The 22,921-nt window shown below is 45.6% G+C and overlaps 1 protein-coding gene and 1 long non-coding RNA gene across 5 annotated transcripts in view; one reads left to right on the top strand and one right to left on the bottom strand.

Annotated features, from left to right (window-relative positions):
- Nucleotides 1–388: 388 nt before the first annotated feature.
- The window catches only part of LOC134486185 (uncharacterized), a 25,482-nt gene continuing 2,949 nt past the window's right edge, over nucleotides 389–22,921 (bottom strand). Inside the window, exons 2-3 of one of the 2 annotated variants that reach the window (XR_010064991.1) lie at nucleotides 6,328–22,809; nucleotides 389–6,173 (exon numbers count right to left, since the gene is read on the bottom strand). This is a non-coding gene — a long non-coding RNA (uncharacterized LOC134486185). Of the gene's footprint in view, nucleotides 6,174–6,327; nucleotides 22,810–22,921 lie in introns of those variants that run through there. The other variant, XR_010064990.1, reaches the window with a different exon arrangement.
- Nucleotides 11,159–22,921, top strand: part of Psmf1 (proteasome inhibitor subunit 1) — a 25,172-nt gene continuing 13,409 nt past the window's right edge. Inside the window, exons 1-4 of one of the 3 annotated variants that reach the window (NM_001101005.1) lie at nucleotides 11,159–11,342; nucleotides 14,141–14,284; nucleotides 19,951–20,103; nucleotides 21,462–21,544. In NM_001101005.1, coding sequence (NP_001094475.1) covers nucleotides 14,156–14,284; nucleotides 19,951–20,103; nucleotides 21,462–21,544 — 365 coding nt within the window. In that variant the 5' untranslated portion in view covers nucleotides 11,159–11,342; nucleotides 14,141–14,155. Of the gene's footprint in view, nucleotides 11,343–14,140; nucleotides 14,285–19,934; nucleotides 20,104–21,461; nucleotides 21,545–22,921 lie in introns of those variants that run through there. The other 2 variants (XM_039105878.2, XM_063284578.1) reach the window with 2 other exon arrangements.

The following is a 22,921-nucleotide window of genomic DNA, read 5'->3' as shown; positions in this document are numbered from 1 at the left end:
AGAGCTGATTTAATATTTATCTTGTACCTTATACCTTGACGAACTCTTAATTATTTTTTAATTTTTTATGTGCATGAGTGTTTTGCCTGCATATCTGTATGTGCACCATGTATATATCTGGTGTCCGTGGAGGCCAGAAAAGGGCATCAGATCCCCTAAAACTAGAATTACAGGTCATTGTGAACTACCATGTAGGTTCTGGGAACTGAACCGGGTCCTCTGCAACAGCAACAAAGTGCTCTTGACTACTGAGCTGTTAGTGCGAGCGAGCTCTCTCTCTCTCTCTCTCTCTCTCTCTCTCTCTCTCTCTCTCTCTCTCTCCCTCCCTTCCCCTCCCCTCCCCCTCCCTTTTCCCCTTTCCCCCTCTCCCTCTCCCTTTCTCCCTCCTTTTCTCTTTCTTTCTCTCCATATCTCTGTCTCTGTCTCTGTCTCTCTCTGTTGTGTGTGTGTGTAATCCTTGGAATTTTCTATAAGATTATGATCATGTTATCTGCAAATTGAAGTATTTTTGTTTATCCCCTTTTCAGTCTGGATGTCTTTTATTTCTTTATGTTGTTACTGTTATATACAGTATATAAATTATATCTCTATAGGTTGTAGGCTGCCAGGACAGACTTAGAATCAGTTATTTAAATAGTAATCTAAGTTACACGTGTGCATACTGTGTACCTTTAATGGCTACTTTGTCTTTTAATATGGAGTTGAGTTAATCTTGTGTTCTTGACTTCATCCTGAAAGATTCTCTTTGGAGTATTTTCTTGGTTTACTCCGCTTGTTTGTTTTGGCACTAGGGAGTCAATCCCATAGTCTTCCACATGCTATACAAGTTCTTCACCACTAAGCCATACCCCAGCCCTTGTTTGGTTGGTTATTTGGTTGGTTAGTTTGGTTGGTTTGGTTTGGTTTGGTTTGTGACATGGTCTTACCATGTAGCTCAGTCTGGCCTTGAACTTGTGATCGTCCTGTTACAGTAGCTGAAGTGTTGGGATTGTAGCCATAAACTAAAACACCAAAAACATGAAACAGGTGTTGGTTTCTTTTGGTGCTTGGCATTGCCCATGGCTAGGGATTAAATCTGGGTAAGCACTCTATTAATGAGGTGTGTCTCCAGCTCTTCACTTAGATTTCTTGAAGGGTTGTCTGCCAAACATCACCTTGTTTTTGTTTACCTAAAAATGTCTTCATTTTTCATATTTCCAAAAGACACCATGGTTTTTACATTTTATATATTTATTTTATGTCCATGTATAGAAGACATTATGTGCATGCCATGATGTAGAGGTCAGAGGCTAGAGCTGGCTTTTTCATCCATCAAGTGAGCTCCAGGGACGGGACTCGGGTCACCAACCTTGGTGGCAAGTGCCTGTACCAGCTGAGCCATCTTTCTGGAATCGGATACAGAATCTTGATTAACAGTCTTCGTCTTTCGGTGCTTTAAGAATGTCATCTGCTGCCTGCTAGCCTTCGAGAGTTCTTGAGGGAGCTCAGCTATTGTGCTTATTCGACTCCTAATACCAGACGAACCACATCTTCCCTTTTGTTTTCAAGGTTTGCGCCCTCTCTCTGACATTCAACAGTTTGAGAGTGACGTGTCCAGATACGGGCCTTTGAACTTGTGCTATTTATAGCTGTTGGCTGTGAGGATGTGTAGGTTAAAGTATTTTCAACAGATGTTTTCTTCAACTATCCTTTCTTTTCTAGGAATGACGTTATGTTTAATTATGTCCCACAGACCTTCGCAGTCCTGTTTGTTTTTCATTGTTGCTCAGACATGGAAATCTCATTTGGCCTGCTTCAAGTTTCCCAACTTTCCCTTTTGTTTGCTCCAGTTTGCGGATGTATCCTCCCAGTGAACTTCCTATTTTAATTACACTTTTCAACTCCTAAATGTCCACCTACTTCTTTTTAAAGAAACTTCTATCCCTTTGTTATTATTGCCTATTCAATGAGACATCACCCCACTTTCCCTTGGCTCTTTAAAAGTGATTTCCGTGGTTCTTCAAGTATATTTTAAATAGACTACTTAAACTATCTGGGTAAGCTCGACATCTAGGCTTCCCAACAGAAACTTTCTATTGCTTGCTTCCCCCCACCTTGTGTTTCTGTAGTTTCTTGTATCTTTGCATGGCTTATCATACAGGAGACTTCATACAGCATAATGCAGATGCCCTAGACATGAGCTGTTCTTCCCTCCCCTGGATGTGTTCCTTACTTTACTGACTTCTCTGAACATATTCTGTAAGGTCTGCATGCTTTTGTGTGTATGGTAGTGAATTTCTGTTCAGTTACTTTAGCCAATGACTGGGCAGAGGTTTCCTTAAAGACTTGGAACAAGTTACTCTGTCTATGCAAAAATATACCCTATTTGTGTGTGCGCTCAAAACTCAGCCAGGCAATTGGTTACCTGCTGGGCTTTCATTTCATGCTTATGCAGAGAGAAAGTGTAGGACCCTTTTCTGGACCAGTGCCTGAGTGTGGGCACTTCCCAGTCCTGCAAGCATACAGTTTCACAGATTCCCAGTAACTGGTCAGAGCTTTCTGAGGCTCCTATGAGGTTTCACCCTCTAATTATTCAATTCATTATATTTTTTGTTTAACCTATTGTTCTCCCCAAATTTTATCTGCCACCTAAGTAGTCCACAAGTTTCCCAACTACTTGTAAATACCTTGGCAAACATTCCCCAGAAAAAAGGACTCAGCAAAAGGCCTTCTGTACAGGGTAAGTTGTGAGTCAGGTAATAAAACAGCCTTGCAAGTGGAGTCTTCCAGAGGCTCAGCAGACAAGAAGAAAAATGTCAAGTCTTAGGCCTTGAAAGACATTTCACCCCATCTGTGCCTTCAGGCTGTCAGGATGATTTTTCATCATGGATGTGGCCTGTTGGTTTCCAAAGCTATCACAACCTTCTAATAAAGAACATGAAAGTGAGGCAAGAACCCCACAAAGCCCTTGCTTCAGTTCACACTTAACTTTCTTCCTTTGTGTACATGTATATATGTATGTATGCATGCATGTATGCATGCATGCATGCATATATGTATGTATGAATATGCATATGTGTGTGCACATGTAGGCCAGAGGTCAATGCCAACTGTCTTTTTTCCATCACTCATGTCTCTCACTGAACCTATAGCTCATTGATCTGCTATAGACTAGCTGACCATGAAGCCAAGGGATCATCCTCTTTTCCTCACAAGCTCTGAGATTAGAGACGTAAACGCTGTGCCCAACTTTTCACAAGGGTGCTGGAGATCCAAACTCAGATGTTCATGCTTGTAAAACAAACCTATTTTTAAAACCAACTGAGCCATTGTCCTAGTCCCTTAACCTTCTTCCTTGAATAAATGATCTCTCTATTACTATGAGACTTTGATTAATTACAAAGGTTCTGAAAAGTTTGTTTCTGACCATGCTTTCCAGTTTTCTGGTTGCTTTTCTGATGGATAAGGGTTCACTCTTTGCTCCTGTTTCTGCCCTCTACATACCACCTTATTAAATCAGTACCACAGCTCCCCGACAAACCCCAGGTCCCAGTACTGTCAGATAAGGGCTCAGGGCACTGGGCCAAACTCCACCACAGCTTCCTTCCCAGCCCCTGCACTAGCAGCAGGTAAGGAGTCCCTGAACCCTCAGCTCCACAGTCCAAACTTCTACAGTTCCCTTAGTTCCCGGATTGACAGTTCCCAGACCTTCACCCAGCCAGATCACCTCCATTCCACTCAACCAATTCTGGACACACCAGTCTCAGCGTAGAAACAAAACATGAAAACTCATGCCAACATGTCTCCCTAACTGCTGCCACAGTCCCAGGAGAAGGTGGTCTTGCCATCACGATCTCCATTTGCAGATGAAGAACTATGAGAGCCAGAGAGGTGATGTGCAAAGCCCCCATCCAGCTGAGGGTGGGGCTGGGGTGCAAAGTAGAGCCCGTCTGTGGGTCTGGAGTGGTGTAACAGTCTCCTCCCAGACCAAAACATTCCTCTCTGCTCCTTAAAGGAAGTTAACAACAACACAGCTTCAAGAACTCCCTGGAACTGAGCAGATTCACTAGGCCCCTCCCTACCAGAGGATTCAAAGCCCTGCTGAGATGCAAAGATTCTGAGAGGAGGAAAGCTACTGAGAAGATTCAGACCAGAAGAGCCACCTGGAAGAGGTTCAGAACCACTGAGGCTCCTGGAAAGGACACTCTCCAGGCTGTAGAGCTGCCTGCAGGCTGTGCAGTGTGCTCCGGCTTGTGTGAGCATCTTCTACCCTGGGGTGGGCCTTGGCGATGCACCTGTCTTTGAGTAATTTCTGCTCCTGTGAGTAACCTCTCCCTCATATTTTTATAAGTAACTCTAGTAAAACTCATTGGTTTACCAAGTTGGAATACTTTAGGGGTATCTGTACGTTGGACTGTCATGGGTTCCCTGTCTGGGGTGACTAGGTGAGTGTGTTTCATCTCCTCAGGAAAAGTTTTGTCACACACATATATACATCAAGATTTTTGTCTCAGAATTGAGCAAGGGACACAGGTTTTGGGGAACCAGGAAGTAAAGTCACCACTTTGCTTCTGTCCAGTTAAGGCATCTCTGAGCCTTAGTGTCCCACTTCCTGTCACTCTGCCTCAGCTTCCCGATCTGTAAAATGAAGCCATTGGCTTTTCCTATGTCTTCTCCAGATTTTATTTATTCATGGAGCTTGGGGCATCCACTATCCGCTTGCTCCAATGAAGCTACATTGAGGCCAAGTCTGGGCACTGCTGCCACAGGGAAGCCCTGCCACTCCGAGGCTGGTGGATGGTGGCAGGCAGCAACCCGATGTGGCATAGGCCACTCACGTGGGGGTTTTAGGTGACTCAGAGAGGTGGCCCAGCCGTTACCAACATCAAGGTCCCTGATGAACATTGCTCCATAACCAGGCACCAGTCCTCCCTCTGGCTCCCCATCTGGACACCCTGAAACGGAGAGCCAGGCTGGTTGCCAGGAGTGGTCCTTGTTTCAGCTGTAGGCCCCTCCGCTTCTCTCTCTTTCCTCAATCCCCCTTATCGGCGAAGCCAGCAGGAATCTAACGGTTTTCAGCACATGAAATAAAAGATTTTCTTTTAAAAATTCCCATTCCTAGGTTGGAGAGGTGACTCAGTGGTTAAGAGCGCTGACTGTCCTTCCAGAGGTCCTGAGTTCAAATCCCAGCAACCACATGGTGGCTCACAACCATCTGTAATGGGATCAGATGCCCTCTTCTGGTGTGTCTGAAGACAGCTACAATGTACTTAAATATAATAAATAAATCTTTAAAAAAAAGTCCCATTCCTTTCCTTGACCCTACAAGACCCAGATAATATTTGTTACCTTTGACTCCAAGTCTCATCCCTTGTCTCCCTCTTTACTCCAGCCACACATGTCAGGCATCCTTGGTCTTTGGGAACCTTTGCACCCGCTAGTCCCCCTGCCTCCGTTATCACCTGACTCCATTCATCGCTGGCTCTCTACTCTGATATTCCTTGTCAGTGTGGTCTTCTAGGCTAAAGCACATCCCCTCACCCCCTATCCTCCTCTGGTGTGCCTTCTCCTTAGGACAGTTTTGGTACGGAAGCCACTAGATACATTTTTTTTTAAACACATCAGTTTGAATTGTCATTCTTTTCTAACTAAGTCTCTATAAAGACAAAAGCTCTATCTGTCCTGCCAATCAATGGCCCAGATCTGGGTCACTCAAGACCCTAAGTGATGCAGGAACCTTACCTTGCTGACATTGTCAGAAGAGGAGCGACAGGGAGGTCACTCAGGAGAACTAGAACACGGCTGCAGAGGAGGCTAGCCTCTGCCCATCCTGCTTACCTTCACCGTCCACGTAGGTTTGACCTAGAGGGTAAGCTGTGCCTTTTTCTTTCTTTTCGTTAGAGTCCAGCCAGGCTGGCCCTATCTGCCAGGCCATGTGAGCGAGGTGGAAACTATGGCACTGCTGGATGGTCTGGAGTTCATGTGCTAAAGGCTAGAAGCCATCCCTGCTCCATCCCTGCCAGCCAGTTGCCATGACTCACCACAGCCACGCCACCTGCCAGGCCTTTCCCAGGCTGCTCTGGTCTGGAAGCTTGTCAGCCCTGCAACGGGGAAGAAGTGGAGCGGGCAGCATTCAGGAGGTGAGTTCTCCAACTCTCTGGGGCAGAGGAAGGGATTCCATCAGGGAGGGAGACCTGCATGGGTCACACAGACATTCAACAGAATCAGTCCTTCCTTTCCTTGCCCTACAAGGCACTGGTAATATTGGGGTTCTCTGTTATTACTTCTCCGATCTCATGGCCCACCCCTTATCTCCCTCTGCACTCTGGCTACACACATCAGGCTTACCGTAACCTCAGGGTACCCCTGCAGTTCCAAACCATGCCTGGGGCATCACTTGACTCAATTGCCAGCATTAAGTCTCCATGTGTGGTGGGATACAGAGAGCATCCTTGAAGTGCCACCGCCTTTGTAAGTTTGGTCTGCTCCTCAGAGTCTCTCTCATCATGGGAAGCGCAGAAGATGGAACGAGGGAATCCAAAACAAGGTACCCGACCCAGGGATGGAGGGTCCCAGAGAGGATGTTAAGGAACAAGGAAAGGGAGTAAAAGCTTGCTTATACCTCATGAGCAAAAGCAGCTAGAGGCTCGTTCCATCTCCTCAGCAGTCAGGAAGGGAAACCAGTTAGTAGCCCCATTTTATAGAGGAGGAAACCAAGACCCAGAGAAGCTGAGAAGTGCTTCATTTGACCAGCATAAGAAGCTGGAATCTCAGAGCCTTTCCGACTGTCCCTTAAGCTTGATGCACACCCCACCGCCACCACCTGTAGATTAAAGATAGCCTTAGCTGTGCAAACTCTGTTATGTGGTAGCATCTTTTTATTTCCCTTTGAGGAAACACAGAGTCGGCCTTTATAATCCAGTCCCTTTAGACCGTTATAACATCTGTATCATCTGTATCGTTCCCTCGCACTTTTAACAAGTGAAGTAAAATCTTACAATATAGTCTCTTTCATAGCTCTGTAAGGGTCGTGATCTTAGTTCGTTCCCTTGACAATTGTCTTTTAACAGGGCCGTAGACACCAATAGCTGATTCTTATTACAACAGCAGCCAAAGAAACCATCACCTCTTTCTCTCCCCTTCACCTTCATTGATGGGGCGGGGAAAGGGTGTACTTTCAGAAGCAAAGCAACGGCATCCCATAAGGCCTCCCTCTCCTGAAATCAAATGATGTGCAGAGCTGAAGGTCGCGATGTAAACAGCCTCCTGGGGTCTTATGAACCTGCCGGGGTATTGTGAACCTTCAAGGATTCAGTGAAAACCACCTGAAAGAACAAAGCAGTAAAAAGGTGCAGGCCCCGCCCCTTTCCTGAGCTTTTGTACGGATACGGACGCCCTCTAGTGGCTTCCCTCGCCTCTACATGGGCCTTCCAAAGTCCCTGCAGTTGGAAGGGACTTTTCATGCTTATACTTATCTCTCTGTTCTTGGCGTGGGCTCTTCCCTTTTCCTAGCCCTTCCTTCACCCACCTGATGCCTTCAAAATAGCTCACAGTATGTGAATGGTCCCTGCGTTGACTTCAGATTTCAGGGGTGGGTTCCTGCAGACTGGGAGAAATGCTGTCAGAGGGATGGACTTAGAATGTGTATTAGTTATTATTAATACTATTCTTTTTGCCAGGAGATACTAACTGGGCAGGAAGCCGCTTGAGGAAAGAGGGTTTATTTTGTCTCATTCTTTTCCTTGGGAAGGCATGGCGGTGAGATTAACTTCTGTCCCTAGCCACAGGAGCTTGGAGCACAACATGTGGAGAAGGAGGCAGAGAAAATGATTATAACTGGGTTGGGCCTCCTAAACTCCTCTTTCTCCAGTGAAATCTACCCTTCCAAAGGTTCCACAGGCTCCCTCAGAAAGCACCACCAGCTGGGGACCAAATTAAACAGATGAGCCTCAGGGTAAGGTAGAGAAGGGGAAATATTTAGAGGAACTAATTATTCAGGCTGCTAAGGGTGACGATGGGAATCTGTGCTCCTGTGACCATACCACACACTTCTGAAATCTCAACCTAGGGCATTGGCATTTGAACTGAAATGGAGTTATCAATCGCCCAAGATTCCAGCTCCCCACTTCACACACCCATATCACCTTCTCTCTCACACTCACTCATACTCTCCACTCACATACCCTACTTCCCCACACGCACATTTACTCCCACTTCAGCGGGACATGGTCTCAGAAGATGCTATGCTATGCAGGAGCTGGGAGGCTAACTAACGGGAGACTTCATTTATACAGCTTTGGGGAAGTCAGCATCCAAGATGGGACTTTTTGGTAAAACACTTCGGTTTGCTCCTGTAAAATTCAACTCATTGATTCCCCCAACATGGACTTGGGTAGAATCGTGTCTTTGGTATGTTGTTGGTACCCTATCAGGGATGAATAGAAAGGGATTCCTCAGGGGAAGTGTTACACTATCCAACTGTTTTGTAAGCACATTCCATAGTAAATCCCTTCCTGCTGGATGTGGAGCACTAGGATTCTCATTCACTGATGGGGTGAGGGGTGGAGTGATATAACCATTTAGTAACTCCATTTGTCAGTGTCTGATAAATATGAGCCAGTTTAATACCATGCAATTCCACTCAAAGGAATTTACTCAGGACTAATGGAAGCGTATGTCCGTGCCAAGACTGGTACAGGAATGTTCACAGAAGTGTGGCCCATGAAAACAGCCCAGGTGCCTATCAGTAAAGAAATGGATAAATTGGGCTGGAGAGATGGCTCAGTGGTTAAGAGCACTGACTGCTCTTCCAGAAGTCCTGAGTTCAGTTCCCAGCAACCACATGGTGGCTCACAACCATCTGTAATGAGATCTGGTGCCCTCCTCTTTTGGCCTGCAGTCACATATGCAGGCAGAATGCTGTACATAAAATAAATAAATAAATCTTTAAAAAAAGAAGTGGATAAATTGGGTTATATCTATACAACAACATAAATAAAAAAAAAACAGAGAAAAGATTGGCACCTCCATCAGGATGGGCAGATCTCAGACATGTCAAAGACAGACAGACTCAAAAGAATTACATATTTCTAATTCCATCCATAGAATGGTTACTTCAAGAAAGATGCTCTTCAAGCAGCAATGAGTACAGTGTGCTAACAGTCTCCAGATGTGGCTCCACTGTACTCCCAGAGCAGCCTCTCTCTTCAGAAGCAGCCTGCTGAGCACGGACCTCAAGGACACTTAAGATGTTTGTAGAAAGATGCTATCAACAGGTGCTGGGGAGACAGCTCGGCCTGCTGCACCGGCATGAGGATGCAGGTTTGATTCCCACCATCTGCATAAAGACATCAGGCAGAGTGGGATACAGTTACAATCACAGCACTGGGGAAGCAAAGACTGGAAAATACCTCAATCACAGATCTGTCAGCCTACTGAATCAGCAAGCCCCAGCTCCCAGTGAGAATCCCTGCCTCAAAAACAAAGAAACAAAAAACCAAGGTGGACATTTGTTAAGAAATGGCACTAGAAGGGTTCAGTCCCCAGCTCTGAAAAAAAGAAAAGAAAAAAAAAGAAAGAAATGGCACTAGAGGCTGTCCTCTGGTCTCCAACACACACAAATGCACACACATACACAAATGCACACACACACACGAATGCACAAACTCATGAATGCACACAAGTATGCAATGCATACAGAGAAAGAAAAAGAAAGAACATGAGATACTATCAAATAAAGTAAAAAAAAAAGCAACCTACAGAAAGAGAAGGAATATTTGTAAATCAATGCAGCCAATATAGAAATAACACTTAAAACATATGAGAAAAAATCCCGAAAATTAGAAAACAAGTTGATGCTTTAAACGGACATTTCTCCAAATAAAAGCCACACCAGAGGATGTTCAGCACCACAAAGCATGAAGGAAATGCAAACCAAAAGGACAGTGGACGCCATAATGACACCTAACACAGCGTAACAAGAAAATATCACTTCACACTCATTAGAGTGACTCCTGTCAAAAAAATGCTGGCCAGATTGAAACCTGTATGCACTGTATATGGGAATAAAAAGCAGTATAGACCCCAGGTAAATAGTATGTGTGTAGGTCCAGGTCCTCAAAAACTTAAAAATAGAGGGTTGGGCTGTATCTTACTCAGTAGAATTCTTGGTAGAATGCACCAAGCCCTGGACTCCTACGTCCAGCATCACAAAAACTAGGAGTGGTGGTACACACCTGTAATGCCAGCATTCGGGAGGCGAAGGCAGCAGGATCATATATAATGAGTTTGAGGCCAGCCTTGGATACATAAAACCCTGCCTTAAAGTAATCAAAAATAAAAATGTTGTATGATCCAGCAATTCTCTCTCTAGGTTTAAATCCCTAAAGGCACAGAAGCAGAGTCATATGTGTACGCCACGTCCACAGAGTCAAATCCACACAGATAGAAAGTCAAATAGTGGCCGGGCAGTGGCGCACACTTTTAGTCCCAGCACTCAGAAGGCAGAGGATCGAATCACTATGAGTTTGAGGCCAGGCTAGTCTACAAACAGAGTTAGTGTCAGGACAGCCAGGGCTACACAGCCAAACCCTGTCTCAACAACAACAAAACAAGCAAACAAAACCAACCACGCAGAAAGAAAGTGAAGAATTGTTGCTGCCACCCACTGAAAGAGGAGGATGTGGGAACTTACTGTTTAATGAGCAGAGTCTCAGCCTGGCAAAATGAAATGCCTGGAGCCGAGGGGTGGTGAAGCTTACACAATACACATGCCCTTGGTGTCACTAAATTAAGTGATTACGAATGATTAAGATGACAAATAAACTCTGTTCTGTGTGTTTGGCCGCAATATAAAAAAAACAATGTTTGAAAAACTAATAGTGTTATATTAAAATTATATTTCAAAAGAAAGCTGTTTGCTTTTAGTGGCAATTGCACTGTACACCCAGTGGGGAGTAGAGGGGAAGTCTTACACTCTAGTCAGTCATTTGGTGGATGTAAAGAAAAATACCTCTCGTAGACATCTCTCTGGAGGTCAGCAGCTGAGCTGAAGCGAAAAGAAAAGGATGCTAGTTGGGCTCTTCCTCATTGGTCCCATGGCCTGACCTGTAGATCCTATCTCAACAGTTTCCAAGGGAGCACAGAGCTTGGAATGTACACATTGCTGTCACTTGGCAACCAGGAACTGGTGGCTGCTGCCACCTACCAGTTTTTCCTTTCACCCTATTCCCTAATCAGGCATGGGCCCCTTTCCACCTAGGTAGACTGGGTCTACCGGGGGGCCAGGGAGGCATCTCCCACCTGCTCCCTGTCTCAGCTCCTCCCAGGACTCCCAGGGCAGACCCGGGCCCTTGCTGATGTAGGTAAGTCTACAGAAACACCTGGATAGACCAAGGGAGGCAGAGAATCTTCTTACTTTTTCTCATGGGTGGAAGATGCTGGGGACAGGATGGATGGAACACAGCCAGGCCCTCAGGGGACTTATAGGCTGGTGCAGAAGACAGCTTAGCTCTGTTCTTTCAATGCACTAATGCCTTTTCCAAACTGACTACTGGAACACAGACTTTCTGAGGCACAAATCACCCTTAGCTGAGGTAGGAGGACCCCAGCAAATGTCATGTCCTGCTTGTCCCAGAGGTCACCAGTAAGCACCAGAGTCACTTCCTTTGAATTCTGTAACTCTCTACCCGAGGGCTTTCCATAATTCTAGAAGAAGCTCTTACCCGAGTGAAATACTATCCTAGTTTCCCAGTCCTGAGTTGGGACATCTCTGAGATCTTTTATACGCTCTCCTCACTGTTTGCCAGCAAGTGTGAGTTCCAACTGCTCTCAGAGGCTTATCGGGTACCTCCTTTAGCCCACCCTCCTGCTAGGAGCTCTCAAATAAAGCCACTCAGGCTCCCAACAGGATCTCCTGTAGACTAGGACAGCCTTAACTCATCACCAATCTGAGATGGGCCTTAAGCTCCTTACACCCTGCCTCTTCCTCCCAAGTCCTGGGATTACAGACACAAGCCACCATACATACCTTCAGTACTGACTTTTGGGGGAAGCCACGCTAAGAAAGGGAATAGTGTATAAAAGAAAAGGGAAGTATGAGAGCTGCAAGCCATAATCAATGGTATGCAAAGCCATGTGGAACCAAGGGTAGGGGTGGGAGAACTGGTGGCTTAGGCCTCATTACCAAAAGACAAAACAACAGCAGGAAAAAGAAAGAAAGAATAAAAAAAACCTTAAAACCACTAATAAAGATGACCAAAAGTCCAGCCTGAGTTTTGCTATCATCATGAACCAGCAAGTCTAACCTACTTCAGTGATAAAATTCTCCACCCTACTGGAGCTGATCGCATTCTCTGTTACATGCCTGCCCCCTTGGCATACCACCAGACTCCTCCAGCACGGTGTGGAGCAGTGGCTCTCAACCTTCCAATGCTGCGATCCTTTAATACAGAGTTATGGTGACCCCCCAACCTAAAATTACTTCATTGCTACTTCCTAACTGTAACTGTGCTACTGTTATGAATCATAATATCTAATATGCAGGATGCCTGATATGCAACCCCCAAGGGGCCATGACCTCCAGATTGAGAACGACGAGTGTGGAGAGTAATTAAGGATGAGGAAGAGATAGAGAGGCAGTGTTGATTCTCCAGTTACACAGGGAGAGCTCCATTTCCCACCTTGGTGCCTGCACATGCTATATTCTTTTACGGGAACATTTTTTCTTTATCCTTCCATGAGAGTTCTGTGCAATTGCCATTTCTTTATCCAAGAAACCCTTCCTGATCTTCACTTGACACATATGCTTCCTGTGGGCTTTGCCTAGGCCTCTAAGCACCTCCAAACGACAGATTTCATACTGGCTTGCTTTTTGTCTATTGAAAAAAAAAACACTACAAAGTTCCATCATGGCAAGACCGATGGCTTGTTCGCCTAGGCATGAGGGCTGAGAGAAGTCAAGGCCATTGGAGCCAGGCGATCAGAGAATGAAAGGACACTTGGAGGTGATATCAGAAAGGCACAGGGCCTATAAGAGAGTGGCAGACCTAGAGTAACCTTCTCCTTTGTGGTGGGAACTCTGGGTGGCTTGGGCCTAAGGAACATGGTCTTCCCTGTGTTTTAACAGAATCTCTCTGGTTGTAGGGTGCAAATAGGGCAGCCAAGCAAGGCTGATGCCAGGCAACCAAACAAAAAATGACAAAGGTTTGGGTCATGGTACCAACTAACAAGTGAAAATTTATTTGACTACAAAAAAAAAAGTATTGGACTTCAAGAAACTTGGAGAAACATCTGCTGGTTAAAAAAAAAAATCTTGATGGAGATCGAGGAACAAGTGGTTGACATTTGGCAATTAGCAGGTGTGGTCAAAAGCTGTGTTTTCTTGGGTGAAATCATTTCAACTCTCTCTCTCTCTCTCTCTCTGATCTTTTTGTCACTTGCAAGATGAGGGTAAGTAATAAGATATACCCCATGAATTTGTTGAGAGGAGCGTGAAGATTTTGGCACAGGAGTTAGCATGCAATCAACATACATATAAATGCTATCCTAGAAACGCAATGACCAGTTCCGAGGAGCATCTCTATTGCTCATTGGCTGATTGTGACACGATTTCCAAATCTACGTAGTGGTATAGCACTGTCATCAACACCAACTGTATAAGATTGGATCTGGAGAGTTCAATAAATGCATTAAAGTTTAGAATGCAGAATAAAGTGCTACCAGGCAAGCACTGAAGGCATGCTAATAAATTACTATGAAAACATCTAAGACAGATTGCCTAAATTCCTCCCTGGCCTAGTACACACTCCACTTCGCAGATGAGAAGTCTACTGTAGATGGCAGCAGTCGGCCTCTCCCCAGGACCAACAGCCTGGCACTCAGCAATCCATCTGCTGTAGGCAGATAGGCTTTGAGAAGCTACGTCTTACCCACGCGCTTCCTAGCGGAACCCTCTAGTTCGCGGAGGTGTTTCCAGCCCGGAGAGTCCACAAATCAGCAGCTATTTCCGGTGCGAGTTTCTGCGTTTCCGCGTTTCCGCGCAGGTGCAGACAGAGCCGAAAGCGAAGGCAACATTCAGAGGCGTCACCGCTGTTTGCAGTCCCGCTTCTTTTAGGCAGAACGGCTTGCTGCACAGTCCCCTCCTCTTCTTCCTTTCCCATAGAAGCCGCAAACATCCATGGCGGGCTTGGAGGTTCTCTTCGCGTCGGCCGCGCCGGCCATGACCTGCCCACAGGACGCACTCGTCTGCTTCTTGCACTGGGAAGTGGTGACAAACGGCTACTATGGCTTGGGCACCGGCGACCAGGTACGCTGCGGAGCCAGCCTGGGTAGAGGGGAATCTGAAACCAGAGTCTAAAGCCAGGGCCCGAGGCTTCTGACGCCGCACTTTTGCGCCCATGACGCTGGTGCCAACAACTGGCACAGCGTGTGTGTAAACTTGAGAACGGAAAGGTGTCCAGACACAGCTAAGCAGTCGCTTAGGCCCTGTTGTGTGGATTTGACCGAGACAGGCTAGTAGCTTCCTCAGGGTCCTCATCCACCCGATTTCTCCAAATCATCTTTATCACACGCTCATGCCATGGAATACTCAGTGCTACACACCCAACTCTAGTCACCTGGATCCAAGCACAAGTGTGGCAGTGAACTTTGACCCACTCAGCCATATTCTAGGACCCCTTCCTCACCACTCAGCATGATGGATCAGCCACAGCCCACTCACTGCCCATTCACAGTCTACAGGCCTAGAAACAGAACCTAGGTAGCACTTAACCTAGTAACTACACACGTAAACCTTGACTGTGAGCGTCTTCCCCTAGCTGTCGTCACCAGAATCCCGTCTACTCTCTCATCTCCAGATTCGGCCTCTTGGCCAATGATGCTTTGCTGACACCTCCTTAGTATCACTATTTCTCTGCCCTAGCAGTCTCCATTTCTCTGCTCCTTCCTCACAACCCTCACCCTCCATGTGTGCCTGTAGGTTTTGGGGTGAACTGGCCTTGGTTTCCTTTCTGCCCTTTCATTTACTATCTGCTCCATCAGAGGAAATATCCTCCTAGCCACAATCCCCACATACAAACATTTGGGGACTCAGGACTCTGAGCCTGCCCCACTGTCACTGTCTTGGCACACATAACTCAGACCAATTCTGAAAAGAAGGCTCCCCTCACCCCTTGGATTTTGTGGTGAGATTTTAATCTTCCTCTCATTTCTAGCTGCATCAATTCCCAAACCCCTAAATATTTTTAGCTTCTTAGATATCTGTCTGTCTTAGGACATTGTCTCTCCTTACACAGCTTTATGGACACACTTTGAACACCCTGAGTATTTAACCAGGCATGGCCCTGCTGGGTTCCATTCATGTCTGTCCTATATAACTAGGAACTCAGACCACTCAGCCCCCTTTCACCCTTAACCCCCACCAGAAGGAATCAATACATAAACATTTTTACTGATTTCTCTCCTCTCCCCTTCCCCATCTTCTCTTCTTCCGTACCTCAAGTAGTTCCTCAGGATGCAAGATCCAGACATCTTTGGGAGGGCCTAGGAGCCTGGGGAATGGGACTTTTAGAAAGCACTGTCTGCTGACCAGCTGTCTACCTCAGTGCTAACTCCAGCTTGCCCCTAGAGAGGACAGTGTTTGGGTTTCATACTAGAATGCTTTGTTTGTTTCTTATTGCCCATTCTCCCAAAGTCCTTTCAGGGCTCAAGTTGCCTTTACCCTCCACTCTGCTGACGGGTATGTCTTTTCAGGGTAGAAGAAAAAAAAAATTAATCAATTAAAAATTGAGAGACTATTAACTGTTAACTTATCTTTAGAGAATTTTATTTTCCAGAGGGTATTTGTGTTGTCTTTAGCTGCCTCCTGCCACCCACCTTCTGTGGGTAGTAAGAGAGAAACAAAGCATGCACTTGACTCTGTAATACCAACTCAGCAGTTAGAGAGCTGTGCTGCCCACTTTTTCTTTGCTTTTGTCTCTAGTGCTACAGAGCTGGGCTTGTAATATTTGATTTCAAGAACAAGTTTGTTGACTCGAACAAAGATCAGGCATTGATTGGTCTCCTTGTGGAGAAGGCCATAGGTACGAGTTAGAAAATTTGACTTTGTGTTGTGGGAGTCTGTAGATTATAAAGAGAAAATGAGCTGTTTTTGAGTGCAGTTTTGGTTGGTTGGTTGGTTGCGTTCTAGCCCAGAGGCACTGGAGTGAGCTCAGTGGTCATTAAAAAGTGTTTCTAGCCTCAGGATTTGCCTAAGAATTACCTTTACCTTCTTAGGGCCAGTCTGTCTGGGAAGGATCTCCAGCCTGACCTGCTCTGTCCTCTCAGGCCTTCGAGTTTTCATCTGAGGGAGTTAAATGATGCTTTGGTTACCTGCCAAGCATAGCCTTCTGGGACACTTGATATTTTATCTCAAGGTGCAGAGGGCAGCCACATGATGTGTTGGGCCTGTCTGGATGAAGCATCAGTCTTACCATAGTGAGGCAACAGCTTTATCTGTTGTTACCTGACCCCAGCAGTTCTCTCTTGCTCTGTCGAGAAGGTGTTGATGTGGGGAGCAGAAGAGGTTGTCTGTAAGCCAAGAGAGCCTGCTAGTAGGGTCAATGCTGTCCATATAGGACAGGAGAAAGTAAAGTCAAAGGTCTTGACAGAACATGGGTAAGGTCTGCCAGCCTTGTCTTAAACACCCGGAAGTAACCCTTGAAGTCCACACCACAGTAGCACATTACCCAGCAAGGCAAGAGGGTTTCTCAGGGCTGTGGCTAGTTTCAGTTTTGTTTTCTCCTTACTCTCCTGACTTTGCTTGAAGCCCAGTTTCCTTGTCACCTAGCCAAGTTTGATGGGACTCCTCTGCCAAAGGATTTCCAAGTACCAGGGGTGGCCTTCCCTTGCATTTGCTGTGTAAAGTCCTTCCTGTGTGGACCTTTGTCAGTGTTCTCCATCTCTAGCCTCACTCCTTCCCATCCCACCATGTTCTCATGAGCACAGCTTCTGGTCATGCTATTCTGTGTTGACAATGTAACGTGTGCTTTTTCATCAACGGTATTGGTCCGTAAACTTTTCCCAACTCCTCCCTCTCCCCCTGTAAATTCCCACTTCATGTACCCCACTCATAACCCACAGAGTCCAGTTGGTGCTTCCTGACAGAATATTGCTTATCTTGGTGACTTGCTCTTAGGAAGGTGGTGTTCATGAGTGCTATGTGCATGGTGTGCCCAGAGGAGAGTGTTTCATAGAATTACTCCTCTTCTCCTGGCCCTTGATTGCCAGTGGACACTCAGGCACACACACTTGCGTGCACACACACACACACACACGCGCGCACACACACACACACACACACACACACACACGAATACTTTAATTAGATCTAGTGTGTTCCTTCTGACTGCAGTGTAATAAGCCAGTGTCAACTTAGTATGCATTTTACCTCTGCTTCGACTGTTTAAGCCCAGGCTGGGATGAAGGTGGACACTGCTTCTCAGGCTCCCATGTATCTCCACAGCTTCCTTCTAGGCGGACATTTGAGTCCTGGCTTATATGGTCACCTAAAAGTACTAAGTACTGCTAGATGGTATCCCAAAGGGACTGTGTAAGTTCAAATTCCCGGAAGTACTGTCTGAAGGTTCACACATGCCCAGTCAGACTCACAGTCCTAGGCTGGTGTAGCCTTCATCTCACTATTTCAGCTGCCCTTGGTAGCTGGTACATTTGGAAGGCCAAACAACGTTTATATGGTTAGCTGCGCTTTCTGTTGCTTGTTTTCCAAGCCTTCCCTATGTCTGGTTATTAATTCTTGTCATTTGTGGTTCCTTTTCGCTGAAGTGTCATGGCTGAACAGAAGCTCTAAGTTATGGGTAGCCTCACAAGTGGCATTCTGTTTCTTTTAGTGGTCCTGCTTAAGAACTTTATTCCCTACCTGAAAGTCACTGCTTGTTTTTACTGTGAATTGTGAAGTACTCTCATACTTTAATGTTTGAAAGGGAATGTCTTTGTTGCTTGGGGGTTTTTTTTGTGGGTGGGGGGGGACTTTGAACACAAGCTAGAGTTACATGGGAAGAGGAGTCTCATTTGAGAAAATGCCTCCATAAGATTGACCATGAGATAGGTAAATCTGTAAGCCATTTTCTTGACGAATGATTGCTGAGGGAAAGATGGCCCAGCTCACTGGTTAGTTGGTCCTGGGTGGGGTGAGTATGAAAGCAACCTGAGCAAGCCAGCAAGCAGTTCCTCCATAGCTTCTGCTTCAGTCCCTGCCCCAGGTTCCTGCCTTGACTTCCTTCTATGATACATGATGGTATAGAAAAATCAATAATGAAGTAAATAAAAATGAACCCTTTCCTCCCCAAGTTGCTTTTAGTTATGGTGTTTTAATCACAGCAATAGAAGTTATAACTAAGACAAGGAAATCTTAGAATTATGAAATAGGAAAATAAAGGAGACACAGATACATTTTACAGCCCACCGGCTTGGCAGAGACAAACGAGAAGGTAATAGCAATCCTGCAGGCTGCGTGTAGCACCAGAAGATTGCATATTGCAAGGTGAGAGTGCCCGTCAGTATCTGGTACACAGTTTGCTTTTATCTTATGAAAGTTCTTCCTCTGGGCATACCACATGTGTGCCAGATGTGTACAACAATATGGTCATAGCAGCATTGTTTATAACCTCTAATGAACTTCTAATGTCTGTCAGCCAGTGAAATTGTAAATCCTAGCATATTCTGTTGTGCAGCCCAGTATAGTTGTGCCTGTGGATCAGATACAGACAACTGATCACCTTCCCAAAACAACACTGGATAAAAAGGGCAAGGGTTGGGCCAAGAAGATGGCTGAGTCGGTGAAGTGCCTACCCTGAAAGCATGAGTACCTGAGTTTTTGTTCCTAGCGCCTATATCAAAGCCAGGTGTGGTGTTGAGTAGAGGAAGAGGCACTTCCCTGGAGCTCACTGGCCAGCCTTCTGAGTCACTTAGTTCCAGGTTCATTGAGAGACCGTGTTTCAGACAATAAGGTGGAAAGCAACTGAATTCAAAAGCATTAGAATAGATGGGTGGGTGGGTGGATGGATAGTTTATATTATATTTGAATATATATTTAGCTTATTTAATGTGTATCAGTGTTTTGTCTGCATGTATGTCTGTGTGTCTTATGCCTGTCTGGTACCCACTAAGGCCAGAAGAGGGCACCAGATCCCGTAGGACAAGTTACAGATGGTTGAAAGCCTCCATGTGGGTACTGGGCGTCAAAATGGTTACTCTGGAATAGAGTATCCAGGCTGAGCTTTGTGTACAGTGATGTAATGTGAAGGAAACGAAAACATGATACAAATACAAAAGTCACACACACACACACACACAATGCAGAATATTGGTTGTGCATAGGCTTTAGTGGTAATGCGTATTGACTGATGACACTGAACTTCTATGCTGCTGAAGGCTACATAAGGACCTATTTTACAACTTGTAAATCTTGTTTGTGTGCTCCATTTGGGGTTTACGATCACGATTTTTATCAAACCGCCTCAATTGTTGGAGTCTTTTAGGATCTGTGCTTTTAGTCATTTGTGATGCCATTACAGATAGCCCAAGGTGTGAATTGTGGGAAATACTGCTTTTAATTCCACACTGGCCTTATTCTTGTTAGGATGACAGAGTAGAGAGAGTAGAAAAGCCAGGGCTGTTAGTTATTTTAGCTTTGGGTGGCTCTGGGACCTAGGTCCTCTTACACGGTAGGACACTCTACTACTTAGCTTTAGTCCCAGCCCAAGGCCTTAGCTTCTCGGCAGGTTCTTCCTGTGTTGTCCTCAAAGCAACCACACAGCTGAGTAAGACTGGTCGTTCCCAGACCTCTAACTAGCTGTGTATCCCTGGACACGTCTGTGGTGTGAGGGACGGGATGAGGTCTGGGCAATATGGTCCTTTGTAGTTTTGGGTTCTGAGGCCAAGCTCTTCCTATTCTTAAGCCTGGTGTCTTCTCAGCCAGACCCCAATGATAAGAAGTCAGAACTACTGCCGGCTGAGTGGAACAGCAATAAAGAACTGTATGCCCTCCGGTATGAGTCTAAGGACGGTGCCAGAAAACTCCTTCTGAAAGCTGTGTCTGTGGAGAACGGCATGATCATCAATGTGCTGGTGAGTCTGACCCGGGTTCTGCTCATGGTGTGGGGTTGAGATGCCTGTTTAGAAACTCATTTTAACAGTGAATTCAGAAATGTCCCCAAAGTTTTTACCTAGCAATCCCACCTTGGGCATTTTCTCCTGAGGTGAGAAACCATAGTGTATGTATGTAGGAGAGCTTTGTGCTCAAAGGTGTTCATTGCCTCTACTATACCAAAAAGGAACTTCCTGTCCACAGCAGCACTCACTGGCAGCACAGGAGGTAAAGGCTACTGTAGTTAGCCCCAGCATCTCTTTTATCTTCGTAAGTAAGAAGTTGTACTGTCTGGGCCCTTTACAGTCCATGAATCCTGCTCTGGAGCTGACACCTCCAATACATTGTACACGTGTATATACCTTCTGCCGTCATTCCTTTAGCCTGCCCCTCCTCTTGCGCACGCGCACGCGCACGTGTGTGTGTGTGTGTGTGTGTGTGTGTGTGTGTGTATGTGTGTGTGTGTGTGTATATGCTCTTGCATGAGCGTTCAGCCCTGACTATCCACCTTACCTGCCAGAAAAGTCTAAATGATAGCTTTCTTTCTATTTTCCATTTGGTACCTACCATGTCTTGTGTTTGTGTACTTACCTGTGCTCTGCTCTAATGCTCGTATTCTCCCCTGAACTGTGAACACACGGAAGTAAATGACTTTCTTTCTGTTCCATTTTGTCTTGGTTGCATGTGCTTACAAAGTGTCTGACTGCATTATTTGTACTTGACTTTTCCATTCAACATGTGTGAAGGTTACTTCACTGGCCTTTTCTTTATTGGTGAACATATAATTCTTTTCTAAGAACTGGGTTCTTAGTCACAAACAATTCCTTTAGGTTAATTTAAGCGGATTAAAAGAATGGAAATAGCTCATTAAGGTAGATTCAAAGTTACACATCTCCCCAGGGCTGGAGAGATGGCTCAGTGGTTAAGAGCACTGACTGCTCTTCCAGAGGTCCTGAGTTCAATTCCCAGCAACCACATGGTGGCTCACAACCATCTGTAATGAGATCTGATGTCCTCTTCTAGTGTGTCTGAAGACAATGATATACTCACATAAAAATAAATAAATCTTTAAAAACAAAAACAAAAGCAGTACCCCAAACCCTAGAAACCACTGTTGCTTGCCCTCTTGAGGTTGGGTGTTGATTAGTACTCAGTCTACAGTGCTCCATGTTCCCTTCCTGAGCAAGATGCCTGCCCTTAGTTGGGCCTGTTTCTGTGCTGCTCCAGATTATGGTTATGTATGCACTGGGTACCACAGTTCGTTGCCCAGCTTCCCTTGTTACCAATAAACTGGGAAATAAATATACCCGTCTCTCATTTTCTGTTTTCACTCTTCTAGGAGCATGGCACACAGCAGGTGGCAGACTTGACTCTGAACTTAGATGACTATATTGATGCAGAAGACCTGAGTGATTTCCACAGGTACTTCTAAAGGGCGTCTTTCCACGAGAAAAGGCAGAGGGACTCAGTAGCAAAAATAAGGAATGGTATCAAAGTGCCCGCATAACCAAGTATGGGCGAGAGAAGTACTTGCCGTAGACACAGCCAGTTCTCAGTTCTCTTTTTCTTTACTATCTGCTGTTTGAAGACTGTACTCATGGAAAATGTCTCAGGAAGTAAAATCTTGCATTTAAGAGTCCACAGATGCGGGGTTGGGGATTTAGCTCAGTGGTAGGCCCTGGGTTCAGTCCCCAGCTCTGAAAAAAAGAAAAAAGAAGAAAAAAAAAAAAGAGTCCACAGATGCTACAGTGGCTACAGACTTAGGACTAGGCTAACTGCTTCAGTCAAGAATAAGGTCCGTCGGGGCCAGCACGTGGCTCAGTGGGCAAAGCTGCTGATAGAGGTGCCTGTGCACAGGCATGACAACCTGAGTTCTGTCCCAAAGTCCCCAGACAGCAGGAGAGACCATGACTGCAGATTTGTTTTCTGATCTCCACACCCTGCACATGTGTGTGTGACACTTTAAATGAAAGTTTGCTTACATCAAGTACATCTTCATTCCACTCCCAGCTTTTTTTTTCAGAACCGAAATTTAGTTTCCACCTGCTCACTGTTCCCACTGTTGTGTGGCACCAGGGAGGTGCCTGAGTTACAAGCCATGTACCTACACATATCACCTCCATGTTGGGGTTACTCTTAGTGTTTGTACAGTGCGCAAGTTTGGGCATACATACAGTGGCATATACAGCGCGTCAGTGTCTTAGGGCACTGATTTACACTGTAAGCATCCTTGTGTTCTGTTTGTCCCCTCCCCCACTGTCCCCGAGAAGCATTGATCCTGTTGTTGTCTCCGTAGTTTTACCTCTTCCAGAATGCCTCGGCTGGAAAAGGAGTCCATGCAGACTGTCTTCCGAAATGGCTGTGCAGCTCTGCCCTCCTGCTGTCCGCAAAAAGGAGAGCTTCTGCGGCCCACACCCATGTCAGCATTTGGCACTGTGATAGTGGCTTCACATTGTTTTAAGTGTAGCCCTCTAGAGGCGGGTGTGGTCATCTTTCTTGGGCTTATTCTCTGTGTAGTTCAGGTCCTTTGCTCAGGTTTAACTTAGGTTGTCCCCTGCTCACTCAGTGTCATGAGTTCATTGTGTACTTTGGGTAGCAGTCCTTCACTGGTCACTTCTCCGTGTGTTCTCTCCCTATTTGTGGAGACATTCTTCTGACTTCTGCTTATAAAGTTTGAAATTTGTAACCTATAGAAGAGAGACAGTTTGCAAAAATACACAATGGATACCCATTTAGCCATTACCCAGATTAGCGAATTTTTAACACTTTGTTTCTTTTGCTCAATTTTCTTTTCTTTTT

Source organism: Rattus norvegicus, chromosome 3 (assembly GCF_036323735.1).
Source record: "Rattus norvegicus strain BN/NHsdMcwi chromosome 3, GRCr8, whole genome shotgun sequence".
Taxonomy (NCBI): Eukaryota; Metazoa; Chordata; class Mammalia; order Rodentia; family Muridae; genus Rattus; species Rattus norvegicus.
The sequence above is the reverse complement of the archived record's forward strand: the minus strand, read 5'-3'. Positions and strand labels throughout refer to the sequence as shown.